Source organism: Phoxinus phoxinus (assembly GCF_949152265.1).
Source record: "Phoxinus phoxinus genome assembly, chromosome: 14".
NCBI classification, from domain to species: Eukaryota; Metazoa; Chordata; class Actinopteri; order Cypriniformes; family Leuciscidae; genus Phoxinus; species Phoxinus phoxinus.
In genome coordinates this window covers 8,891,136-8,904,756 of record NC_136889.1, presented here as the reverse complement: position 1 = coordinate 8,904,756, position 13,621 = coordinate 8,891,136, and the positions used below count along the sequence as shown (strand labels likewise).

Genomic DNA, 13,621 nt, shown 5'->3' with positions numbered 1-13,621 from the left:
CGCTAACTGTGTTAAATTGCATGCCATTAAACATATTAATCTCACAAGTTAACTTTGACAGCAGTAATATTCTTATATTATGTATTTATTTTATTTTATATAAATGTGTGCGTTTCAGGTTTAGTGGGTAATAACAAAGCCCTGGTCAAATTCATGACGACGTCCATCTTTCTCTACATTGCTGTGCTGCTTCCTGCCATTGCTTTTGGCTCACTCAACGACGAGAGCACTCGGGGCGAGATTGGTGACTCTCTCTCTCTCTCTCTCTCTCTCTCTCTCTCTCACACACACACACACACACACACACACACACATACACACACACACACACACTCACACACACACACACACATACACACATATGCACTGATATATAGACAGACTGATTTGTTCTCTCTGTTGATTAGATGTTCAGAAGACGATCATCGGGCAGAGTATAGGTGGAATCATCTACTCATTGTGTGCTGGCTCTCCACTCGTCATTCCACTGACCACAGCGCCCATCGCTATTTTCATCAGCGGTATGTACACACATGCCTTCACATGCCACAATAGATGCACGTTCACATACACGCATACCTTTTTCGTTGCGGTCTGGTCATGAGCAGTTTTTAGTTTTTTTTTTTACGGAATATTTAGATGAGCACTATTTGTTTGTTGAATACTTTGATGTTGAGTGTTTAGAGAGCTCTGCTAACCTCAGGATGAGGTGGAACAAGACTCTTAATCTCACAAACAGCAGGATGGGAGTCTGATATGGCCGCCATTTGTTTGGGCAAACTTTGATGTTTGCCCTGGCTGAGAGGAGATTTCCTCCCAAAGCTCACACAATCGCACACTGTCACCAGCGGGAGAGTTGCCCTGAAAAATGGTTTTGCTGCAGTACAACGAAATTCTGTTTGGATAAAACTGTGCAGATGAGGACAGAACTGCCACATCCATCTATAATAATGATCCTACCCAATCAAAGATCTTGTCTTGTGGTTTCTCATGGGAATAACAGCAGGAATTCTTTAAATCTTTATTGAAATGTTTGGGAGTAGTTTTTTAAACATCAAACGATCAACATTTACTGTGAGTTATAATCCCTTGTCATTATAAGATGAGTTGATTGTGTTCTTTTCGCACGCTTTTTATTTTGTTTGTGTGGAGGACTCTTAATGACAGCAACGTTGTGTCATTTACTGTAAAAAAAATCCTGCCCAGAAAAAAAAAATACTCAAAAGCTTACAATGACAATAGTGCCCCCTTAGTTAGTGCCCTACGCAGACCACACAATCTGCATATATGGAACAATGTCACTGGAATCGTTGTAGAGAGGATAAAAAGTCAGAATTGTGAGATAAAAAGTCACAATTATCTTCTTTTCCCCTCCCTATTCCATGGCAGAAATAAGCTTTCATTGGTTCTACACTTGTAAGGGTGAAAAATGTGGTTTTGAAAATTAATTATTTGGCCAATTGTGTGATAGGTGTGTTGCTGTGTTAAGAGTTTTGAAAACGTACTTTAAGTATTGGTAAATGCTTCTTAGCAATTGTGAAAAACTGTAAAAGGTAAAACCTTCAAATGTGAGGTGTCACAGTGAATTCTGTGAGTGTCAGTTTACGGCTTTTCACTGTAAATTGTGAGATGATTTGTTCTTTTTTACTTATAAAAACTTTTTTAAATATTTTACTGTAAAATTTCTTGAAATGTAAGGTTAGATCTTTTACAGTCTTCCCCCGTATATAGTAAAGGAACTTAATGTTAACCAATTAACAGGTTATTTTTTTACAGTATACTCTTTACAGTTAAAATCACTATAATTTTCTACAATGCTTCTGTGTTTGTCTCTCTATGGCTGCAGTGATTAGGGGGGTCTGTGATGATTATGAACTGGACTTTGCAGCCTTTTATGCATGTATTGGCCTGTGGAACAGCCTCTTCCTCATCATGGGAGGAATCTTCAACCTCAGCCTGCTTGTTAAGCTTTTCAAAAGGTCAGACACACACCTACAAATATACATACTCATGCAGATGCCACTGCTTGAAGACTGAAATGTTTTTATTGATGTTTTTGACCCACAGGTCGATAGAGGAGGTGATAGCTTTGTTCATTTCCATTGCTTTTGTAGCAGACGCAGTTAAGGGCACTGTCAAGAGTGAGTGCTATACATACACACATACATATACACAGCCAAACCTTTTGAAATCATCTGGATTTCTGTGTGAATGACTCTTAGATTACAGTCTGATCTTCATAAGAAATATAGGGAAACTGGGGCACACTGTTTTACACTGTTACTGCCCAGGAAAAAAACTATACAGTTCATTTAACATACATATAACACTGTTTAGTGATAATGGGAATATGCTGTAACTACAGAATCGGTTTAATTAGTTTCACAATTAATTGATACTAAAATATTATAAATTGATGACAGATTGCTCTGAATGCCGGACTTCTCCAAACATTCGAGTTGACTGCAAGTTAACTGCAACATCGACTGCAAGTTCTCATTCAGATCTGCCTTCATCCAATCAACAACTGATTGATAGAACGAAGTTCCCAGAAGAAAAGATCTGCCGCTGCTTCTATTTCATTACATATAGAAAATTAATTACATGATTAAAATTAATCATACTCTACAAAAAATGCTATAGTCCACAACATATCTGTATTCTAGTATAAATATGTCAACTCCGACTGGCCTTAAACACACACAGACAAACCATTTCGCAGTTCCATGTCTTTATTGAACAAACGTGTTAAACAATCAAGATAACCTCTACTATAATGACCTCTTGAAAAGAAAGTAATTGGACTCAGCTGTGGCTTTGACCTTCTATGATCAATGGAAAGCAGCATGTTACTTGTTTCTTCCCAAACAATTGTGCTCAAGTGAAATCTAGTCTGATCAAAAGGGACTTCAGAAAACCTCATAAGAACTCATAAAACAAGGTTTGCAGGGGATTTGGAAGATTTATGGTTCAGTTCAGAACCAATGCTTCTCTTCCTAGTAGATAAAGCCAGTCTAATGTGTGCTGAAACAGCTTCAATAAATGCAAAACAAAGGTAATTTGCCTGTAAAAAAAAGCATAACCCAAGACCTGCTGTATTACAAATACCAGTTTCAAAAGGTCCTTTAAAGAGTTGACACTGAACCAATATGGTTAGTTTACAAATATGTACAAATGACTTATTACTAAACAATTTAGTCAGTAATGCACCACAAATACCAAAGAATTAAAGTTTCGTAATGTGATTACTTTTTAATTGAAGTGCCCCTCTATTATGCTTTTTAGAATATTACCTTTCAGCAGTGTGTAATATAGTTGTTTGTGAATGTAAAATGTCTGCAAAGTTTTAAAGTGCACAACTAATAAAATTATTGTCACCTAAAAGAAAAAAAACTAGTTCTAGTATCATAAATCAGATATGATAACAGGCGTTCAGTTTTTAACACATGCACAAGTGTATGACCAATCACAACATACTGGGCCGTCTGACCAATCAGAACAGAGAATGCTCGCATTTAGGGGGGGTTTAGAGAGACAGAGATAACTTGCTTAAAACAAAACGTACTTGTCTTACCAGGAATAAAAATAAAATAAACAATAATAAAAAATAATAATTGAATTAAACTAGACATCTAAAACTATTCATAGGTCATCAAAATGCAAAATAATTATTTACATATTTTTTCAACTTAATTAATTGGTTTGTCAACTGTATTAAGTTTGACGCAAGACCAGTGTTGCTTTTTGAGAGAAGTGTCATTTGCACATGTGATAGTTGAAGCAAGATCAGACATGACGTGTTCTGAATAATTGGAAAACAACCTGGAACAAAAAACAAACAGCTAAGACTATTCATTTTCAATGTGAGTTTTTTTTTAAATACTTGAAATAAATGTTAAGAACACAAAACTCCTAATACCATTGCCAGAACCTCACTGCAACTGTGAAGGATTGTGGGCCGAGTATAATGATGTGGGGCTGTTTTGCTGCCTCAGGGTCCGGACGACTTGCAGTCACCGAGGAACCAACAAATCCCAAGTTATATTAGGAGCAGAATGTCAGAGCGTCTGTTTGTGATCTAAAACTCAAAAGAAGTTCATGCAACATGACAATGATCCAAAGCACAGGAGTCAATCAACAACAGAACGCTTCAAACAAAAGAAATTCAGCACTTCACAATGGCCAAATTAGAGGCCTGACCCCACTTCCTTTGAAATGCTCCGCTGTGATGTGAAACAGGCCGTTCAAGAAAGACATCCCAAAAATGCGCATGAACCGAAACAATGTGCATGTGTTATCAGCAGAAAGCATTGGTTGATGTTATTGGCAGTAAACAAGATTCCACAAAAATTCCATCAGTAATCGTGATTGTTTAAACCAATTATTCAATAAAGATGTGGCGCAGGAGAAATGTTACGTTTTGGAGGGCGTTCAAAACCTTTATACAATACATACACCAAACTTAAAAGATGATTTTAGACTGACATATATTGTACTTTTTAGGCAGTCCTACCAGTACAATAGTACCCTTTTATCTTAGAAAGATAAAATAATATTAAAAAAATAATAATTTACATGTTTGAATAGTTTAAATTGTCAAGATTTAAGATAATTAAGATTTAATGTGTATTTGTGATTAAAATTCTTTGACATGAAACCAGAGGAGCATTATCAGGATATTAAAATTGTGTCATGTGTTTTTTTTCTTCTTCCCCGTCAACAATCGTAAATGTCAGCAGAAAGCATTGGTTGGTGTTAGTAGCTATGTTTCCATCACCCTGTTTTTATGGACATTTTGAAGTATCGCATCAGAAATGAGTGATGGAAATGCCAAATTTCGAATTAAAATTCCTTAATTCGCAAGAAGTCATTCATGCTGACACTTTTAAACCTTTTACACAATACATAGAATAAATGCTTACATACATACAGCATGCTGTACTTTTAAGCATTCTTTCCATTACAATAGCACATTTTTATTTTAGAAAATAATACAAAATAATTATTATTAATTAGAATTTTATGCATTTTAACATTTATGTAAATATTTGTAGTAGAGTGAAAGTATTATTTAGTAGTTTGGCATATGTATCACTTGTTTGACCTGAGAGAGGTGTCATAAGTGATGGCTTATTGTTTAAACCAATTGTTTAATAAATGTGTGGCACAGTAAAAATATTACACTGAGAAAGTCGTTCATTTTGACGATTCAGAAACATTCACACAATACATACAGTTAGCGTTCATTTTAACACTGTACACTGTACACTCATTTCGATCTATTCTTACAGTATATAAATAGTAATACCTTATCTTGGTATCTCCTTTACAGTCTTTCAAGAGTACTATCATGCTCCCACTTTGGCCAATGGGAGTGCGGCAGAGCTGAATCGCATCAGTGGAAGTGTACATTTAGGGGATCTGAACCTGACTGAGGCAGGGTCTGTGTCCCTCCCAGAATCCTTCATTCTGTGCACACGGGCACGGCCACTACTCTGTCTCCTCCTCATGATGGGCACACTCTGGGTGGGATACACACTGTACCAGTTCAGGAGGAGGTGAGGGTCTCTTTTTGTGTCTCTCTCTCTCACACACACACACCTGCACACACACTGAGTATTTTAAAGAGTGATAGAAGACTGTTTTGACACCCCCATCTTTCCATTTATTCCTGGCAGTCCGTTTCTGCATGTGAAGATGAGAGAGATTCTGTCCGACTGTGCTCTGCCCATCTCAGTGCTTGTCTTCTCTTATGTGGGATCATACGTTTTCAACGACATTGCCTGTGAGTCATGTGACACTATTTGTCTTCATGTTGCACACACATTGACACTAAGGTACACATTTCTTCAAGACCGTTTTCAAATAACAGGAAATCTACCATTTTTGTTCTGCACTGTTTTATTTCTCCAGAATACTAGAATCCAGAATCCAGATATTTTTTTCTGGTATTAGCAAGCAATATTAGTTTGTTTTTGCTATTTTTATTTTTTATTTGCAATAAAACATTTATATTATTTTATTTTATTTTATTCTCATTTCCCTAATATTTGTTATTAGTGTTTTTGTTGTTATTATTAGTATTTTTAATTTGACATGAAACATTATTCTTTATTTTATTTATATTATATTATTTATATTTTTTATATTATTTCACATTTCACAGTTTTTGCTATTATTATTTTTTATTTGAAAAAAACGTATTTATATGATTTATTTTAGATACTTTTTTTGCATTCATTATATTATTTCACATTTAATCATTATTTATCATCCATTTATTTGCTATTATTATTATTATTATTATTATATATAAATAATATTATATGCATTACATTATTTCACTAATAGTCAATATTAGTATTTTTGTTTTGATCATGATAATAGTATTTAATATAAGGTAAAGTAAGTGAGCTTATTCATGGTATAATTTAAGCTGAGAAAAAACGAAACATTCATAATGATAAAACTGCTTTATTATGTAAATGTCTTTAATCATATTGAGAGATTATCTTCAAAATGTCAAAATGCAGCATTTAAGCAACAATTTTATATGAGATGCAAATAGCAGAGAAGATTCAGTACTGAGAATCGGTTAAAATTTTGGCTCAGTTTGTCAAGCCAGGAAGGTTTGCCAAAATGTACGGCCCCACCAACACTTAGACAAAAACACTTAGACACACACACACACACACACACACACACACACACACACACACACACACACACACACACACTGCCTGTACGCTCCCTCTATACAGAAAGCACAGCAAAGCAACTCCACTCCGACTATCACTACATTATTCCTCCAACTCCTCTGTCATCTGTTTGGTGTGGGAGTTTAACTTGGTTATCAGAGTGAGAGATTTTCTTACCTCAGGCTCTTTAAACGTTCACTCAGCGTTCCAATGCTGCAGTCAAGAGGCTCATATTGAAAATTAGATCAAAGCAAAAACTGCAGGGAAATGGCCAAACAATCCAAAACATATATATGTACAGTATGAAAGCTTGTTTCCTCCACAAAATAAAAAATTTAAAAGGTAATTGCAACTTTTTATCTCACAATTGTATGATATAAACTCGCAATTGTGAGTTATAAAGTCAGAATTGTGAGATATAAACTCTCAATATCGAGTTATAAAGTCAGAATTGTGAGATAAAATTCCTCAAATTCCTCAGATAATTCCTCAAATTTGGACTTTATAACTCCCGATTCCCCAAATGTATATGTATTTTATCCCACATTGTGCTTGTGGACAAAATAATCACCTGGTAGCAGTTTTAAATAATAAAGCCACAAACTAAATAAAGCAAGGTACACTTCTTACACATACCTTCCTATCAACATATTCAGTGTTCCTATAATTTAGTTGTCCTGTAAAAGTCAGAGATTCTTATCATGCTACTGTTAATGTTCCTATCATAACTTGGAACATTTTAATGTTTTTGTAGGATTTTAATTAAATGTGGTCAGTTTTAAACCTAAACCATTATCCCAACAACAAATTATGCTACCTGAAATGTATACAATGCTATTGTGCTTTGGATAACTTTAAGCCCTTTTTTTTATTGCAGTTTTTTCTGTGGCCATTTTTCACACGTTTATTATTTCAATAGAAATGCTTTTTTCACTATAGTAAAATAACATCACTGATGGTGCTTTCACAGCGCAAATGATGAAAATCATAGTCGACTACTTCACAATTTCTGTAGATGTAATCACACTATCCTGGAAGGTCTGATTTTTGTTGGATGGTCTGTTATGGTGTGTGAGCTGAGGTTCACTGTGTTATGTGCTCTCTTCCAGTGCCGGTGTTTAACTTCCATGAAGGTCCAATGTTTCAAATAGCCCCGCTGGCTAAGCTGTCTGGAGCAAGTGTTCTGAGTGCAATGGGTTTGGGCTTCCTCCTGTTTATCCTCATCTTCATCGACCAGAACATTGTAGTTTCTCTCACAAATGCACCCGAAAACAGGTTCATGTCTTTGAAATTAGTTTCTTTTTTAAACATCTCACCACTCATAAGTGGCTTCATCACAGTGATTATTAAAATTAACCAAACATTAACCTAACCAGGCACAATGTGATAAAGTGACAAGCGACCTCTTTGATGTGGAGTATTGAGAACTGGCAGTGATTTGTAGCATCAAAGCCATTTATTTTCAAAGAGCAACAAATGAGCAACAGCAACCAACTTCATCTTTATGCAAATTATCATTCATTTAGCCAAGGAAAACTTAAAACGGAAGGTGTTTCATTTGAACCTCTTTGATCGTGTCATCGTATCATTTACAAAATCTTAATTAAGAAATATTTTTACAATTTAAAATACATTTTCACTATTTTAATATATTTTAAAATGTAATTTATTCCTGTGATGGCAAAGCAGAATTTCTGCAATGGTATGCTTCTAAATATTTTTGTGATGCATTTTTTTCATGTTCATTGATGAATAGAAAGGAGCATTTATTTGAAATCGTTTGTAATATTATAAATGTCTTTACTCTCACTTTTGATCAGTTTAATGCATCCTTGATGATTATTTAAAAGTATTCATTTATTTTTTTTAAAACATACTGACCTCAAACTTTTAATTGGTCATTTATGTTATTTAAATGACACCCACCATGCACCTAGCTGCATATTAAACATCAAATGTATTATGATTGGTCGCTAGAAACTTGTCGCTTTGCACCTGGATAGGACACTGGGTCAGATTGTGCAGTCATAACTGTGTGTGTGTGTGTGTGTGTGTGTGTGTGCCACAGGTTACTGAAGGGCACGGCGTATCACTGGGACCTGACTCTGTCTGGCTTGATTAATATTTTGATGTCTGTGCTGGGCTTGCCGTGGATGCATGCTGCGTTCCCGCACTCTACTCTGCACGTCAGACAGCTGGCCATCGTGGAGGAAAGGGTGGAAGGAGGGCACCTTTATGAGACGTGAGCACACTCCACATCGACGAGCCACACGCTAACAAGCATTTACAATCGCAATTACAATCGCAATCAATCTGTGAAGCACAAACGTCATTATAGCAGTTATTGGCACAGTGTGCTTGGTTTTAAATGACGCCTCTGTGTGTGTTTGTGTGTGTGTACATGTGCCTGTGTGTAGTATAGTGAGTGTGAAGGAGACGCGAGTGACCTCGCTCGTGGCTAACATCCTGATAGGTGTGAGCTTGTTTCTGCTGCCGGTGCCCCTGCAGTGGATTCCTAAGCCTGTGCTTTATGGGCTCTTCCTCTACATCGCTCTCACCTCCATTGATGGCAATCAAATGTGCGACCGCATGGCTCTGCTACTCAAAGAACAAGTGAGTGTGTGCTTGTGTGTCTTCGATGAAAACAAAGGCAAATAAAAGTCATAGGTGTTGTACAAGTATGAACACAGAAGAGAGCGGTGGATCCGCTGTGCAAATAAAGCAACAGAGCGCCCTCTACTTGTCATGGTCAGAAATTACTTAGCCTCCATTGATGTATTTTGTGGCTATTACCACCTGGTCGATTTGTTCATTTTTACTGAGCCAATCGTAAATGGTGGCTTTAAAAAACATTGTGAAATATTATTACAGTTTAAAATACCTACTTTCTCTTTGAATATTTTTTAAACTGTTAATTATTCATGTGATGTCAAAGCTGAATTTTCAGCAGCCATTCTTCAGTGTCACATGATCCTTCAGAAATCATTCTAACATGCTGATTTCCTCCTTAAGAAACATTGATTATTATTATTCTTATGTTGAAATCAGTTGTGCTGCTTTATATTTTTGTGGAAGCCATGCAAAATGTTTGATATAGAAAGTTCAAAAGATTGTGAAAATTAAATGTGAAAATACAAATCTGTTGTCTTTACTGTCACTTTTGATTAATTTAATTCATCCTTGCTGAATAGATGTATTAATTTCTTTCAGAAAATGTTATTGACCCCAAACTTTTGAACGGTTACTTGTCGCCCTCACTAATCGACTAGTTGGTTGTCGGACTTTTAGTTTAAACTATCCTGGCACATCCTTAGTAAATGGTTATTCCGGCCACATAAGTAATTTTTTTCGCTCCCAAACAGAACTACTGGTATATGCCAGTATATGGTAGTTTGGAAGTCATTTAATCCACATGTGTGCAAATGATCATAGATGAGACACGAGACCACAAACTGAAATACTAATTGCCATATGGGCATTGGCATCATCACAGATGTGATCTCCATTATGTATGCATATAGCCCTGATTTATATGTGATTTATCTTTGTATTGTGGAGACACATGTAAGTGAAATGTCCATACATGAATGGATCTTAGTCCCATCATCTTCTCTTTCTTTGTCACTCAATTGCCCTTTACTCTTTCTCAGACATCCTACCCGCCAACCCACTACATCCGCAAGGTGCCGCAGAGAAAGATCCATTACTTCACTTTCCTTCAGATGGTGCAGCTGCTTTTCCTCTGTGCGTTTGGGATGTACCCTCTCCCGTATATGAAGATGATCTTTCCTCTGCTAATGTTTATCCTCATACCCATCAGGTGAGTTCTGAAATGCCTCCAGCTCTCAAGTCCCGAACTCCTGTCTCTGTGTTGTGTGTGTATTGCTAGGCACGTGCATGTGTAATAAATCGTGTTTGCTAAAGGTCATACGACAGAATGATGAATGAAAGGAAAAAAAACCTTCAATAGTTATTATAAATGTACTCGCGTTAGTTTCATATGGTTTTGAAAAACTTTTATACCATTGTCAAGAATTATTTAAATGTAATGACTACAAAATGTCATGTAGTACAACTATCAAGTAAGAACTAATAACATATTTTCCTTACTCTTTGAATACATGTGAGTGCACACATTGTGATCATTATTTTCAGAAGTTTCAAAATATTTTTTACAAACATTTTATTTTCAAGGTCAAAAGTATTTTTTTATTTTTAAATATCATGAATTATTATGTTTTTGGGGAGTCGCAAAAAATAACATTTGAAAATATTGTTTTGTAGGTAATAAGGTAAAATTGTGTGATATTTATAGACCGACACACAGTCATGAGGGTCTGCATGTTGGTTGCTCCACATGACTTTGTTTATTGTACCACATGATTTGGTAGCTAAAAAAAATTATAATATTAACAAAGATTTAAGAAGTTTTGTTAAAGGTACACCATGTACCGGTATGCATTTCAGTGTGACTGTGCGAATGAATATGGTTATCATACTGCTCATAAAACATTCACTACTAGGCTTAAGAGAATACAAATGACCTGGTACATCTTTGAAAATAAATTCCAGCACAGCACTACAACAACCATAATTAAATGACCCTTCACAATAGATAATGCTTTACAATGAACTCTCTGTGTCGTTTTTACAACATTTCAAATCCCTTAGTTCTCGTCATCTTCGAAAAGCCAAGCCAATGTTGATTCTTGTTTTATTACGAGCTCTGTCGCGTTCTCTTTTTGCTAGTAAGAGCTGTGCAGGTAAACCTCAACCCTGCTCGGATATATATATATGATATTACCATACTTTGAATATATAATATGAACATACTTTGAATTGTGTCTCTGCCTCAGGAACTGTCTACTGCCCAGGATCATTGAGGCGAAGTACCTGGACATTATGGATGCACAGCGCATGTGAACGCATGCACACTGAGCCTCTGAGCAAAGGACTCTGGGAATTGTATTTCTGAAATGCAAAACTCTGGGAGGAAAAACAAACTGATTCTAGTGTTTAACAGCAGGCATTCTGGTGAAGCACTGAACGAGTAATAGAACGAGAGATTAGAAAAGAAGGATATTTGAAGACAGAACAAGAGAGGGGGAAGATGAGCTGCCTGTTCAAGAAAGAGTAGAAAGACAGACCGCTGTCTGACTGTTTGACTATTGACCTCGGTCAGTCACTGCTTCTCTCATGATCTGAATAGTACACCAAAGCCCCCTCCCCCCCTCTCTAGTCTATTCTGATGTATCCATGTATCACAGTACAGATCAAACACTTGTTTTAGAAGACGTAGGAAACCATCACATTTATTCTCAACAATTGTGCCATGACTAATTTACACGAGTGTTCTCTCCATCTCCGATCATAGTGTTTTTGGACACAAACACAGCTGGTTTTTGAACAAGAGACTGAACTGAATCTGTAGCAATACCTCTTAATGCTGAACACTGACTCGCACACACGCTCACCCAGCGCACAAACTCTCATACGTCAAGTAAAAAAAGCCGTCGTTTTCAGATTTTCCAGTGCATTTTGGTACATATCAGCGCAAATAAGTAATAATGTCGTGAGCATGGACCAAATCAATACACTCACCTTATTAGGAAACTGTGTCTCATAGCAATACAGCGGATTATTAGAGGCTATCAATATTTTAGAGTTTTCTAAAGAGAGTTTACTTTCGAGGTAATAGACTTCTAGTTTGGATACAGACTGATGTGTTGAGAATGTATCCTAAGCGCTGGGGTTTCAGGGAAAAGAAGAAAAACAAGCAGCATTTCTGTGGACCTTACTCACTGCTGAATGGACTCTAACATTTAAGCTTTGCACATCACAAGACACCACGACTGTGTACCTTCCTCAGTCACTCACACACACACACACACACACACACACACACACACACACACACACACACACACACACACACACACACGATTATAAACATTGCCCAAAAGAAAGGCACTAACTTAAACGCACACGATCATGTCCGTCCATCTCACAATATATTTAAAGCAGAGAAAGCATGCCTTTTATAAGACATTGAAACTTTTGATTTGTATTACTATTACGTAATTTGTGTTATTATTAAAACCAACTAGAAATAATGTTCAAATGAAGGAATAGTTCCATTATATCCTTACTTCATAGTTGTTTATAGTTGTTTGCGGTCTTTCTGAATAAAACCCTCTTAGAGATCCCAAGAAATTGGAAGATGCAGATATCTTTGATGATTTTGACCCATCGAACAACATTACATTCCCAAAATAGACGCTGTAAATGAAGGCGCACAAAGAAAGAAATACATGGTTTGATAAACTGTGGGCAAAAAAAGTGAGCACCTGTGCACTTAATCATTGGCAATGTGAGATTAGAGAAAGCTGAGAATCAGACTAGACACGGAGAGCTTTAAGCTTCAGAGAGAGATTAGGTGTACTATTGAAGAAGATGGTTTTCTCTTGAAGATCTCGCAGCACTTGCGTAATCAGCATTCCCATTTCTTGCTCTCTATCTTCCCTGTAACCGTATCATAGTTATTCTCCTTGAGTCCAGACCTCTGGTGTAAAAACAACTTCCCTTCAGTAATCCTGTTTGTCATTGGACATCTCTCAGTATTTACTGTAATATTGAAGTATTCAACTTTAATTTGTGGTCGCTCACACCTGGGTGGGATATGTTGACGAGTTTTGTTCTGTGCTGTTTAAATATTGTTTTGGATTTTTTATTTTCTAATCATGAATGTATAATGTGTAGATTTTTATAAAGCACATAAAAAATATTCATTGTCAAATCGATTTTGTCAAACAGATAAGCTAAATTTGTAAACTGCAATATGTAAAAACTAAGGTAAATAAGAGACATGTTTATTGGAAGGATGGTGTGGGTTTAATAGGGGTATGCTATACACTGAAATCTAG

General features: G+C 36.1%; 1 protein-coding gene across 7 annotated transcripts in view; it reads left to right on the top strand.

Annotated features, from left to right (window-relative positions):
• slc4a11 (solute carrier family 4 member 11) overlaps positions 1-12,629 on the top strand; it is a 57,692-nt gene extending 45,063 nt beyond the window's left edge. For all 7 annotated transcript variants that reach the window (XM_079634154.1, XM_079634151.1, XM_079634149.1 and 4 more), the window contains 11 exons: positions 119-244; positions 408-521; positions 1,847-1,979; positions 2,068-2,141; positions 5,333-5,558; positions 5,679-5,785; positions 7,808-7,973; positions 8,767-8,940; positions 9,116-9,311; positions 10,349-10,518; positions 11,555-12,629. In XM_079634154.1, coding sequence (XP_079490280.1) covers positions 119-244; positions 408-521; positions 1,847-1,979; positions 2,068-2,141; positions 5,333-5,558; positions 5,679-5,785; positions 7,808-7,973; positions 8,767-8,940; positions 9,116-9,311; positions 10,349-10,518; positions 11,555-11,621 — 1,553 coding nt within the window. In that variant the 3' untranslated portion in view covers positions 11,622-12,629. The remainder of the gene's footprint in view (positions 1-118; positions 245-407; positions 522-1,846; positions 1,980-2,067; positions 2,142-5,332; positions 5,559-5,678; positions 5,786-7,807; positions 7,974-8,766; positions 8,941-9,115; positions 9,312-10,348; positions 10,519-11,554) is intronic.
• Positions 12,630-13,621: the final 992 nt, after the last annotated feature.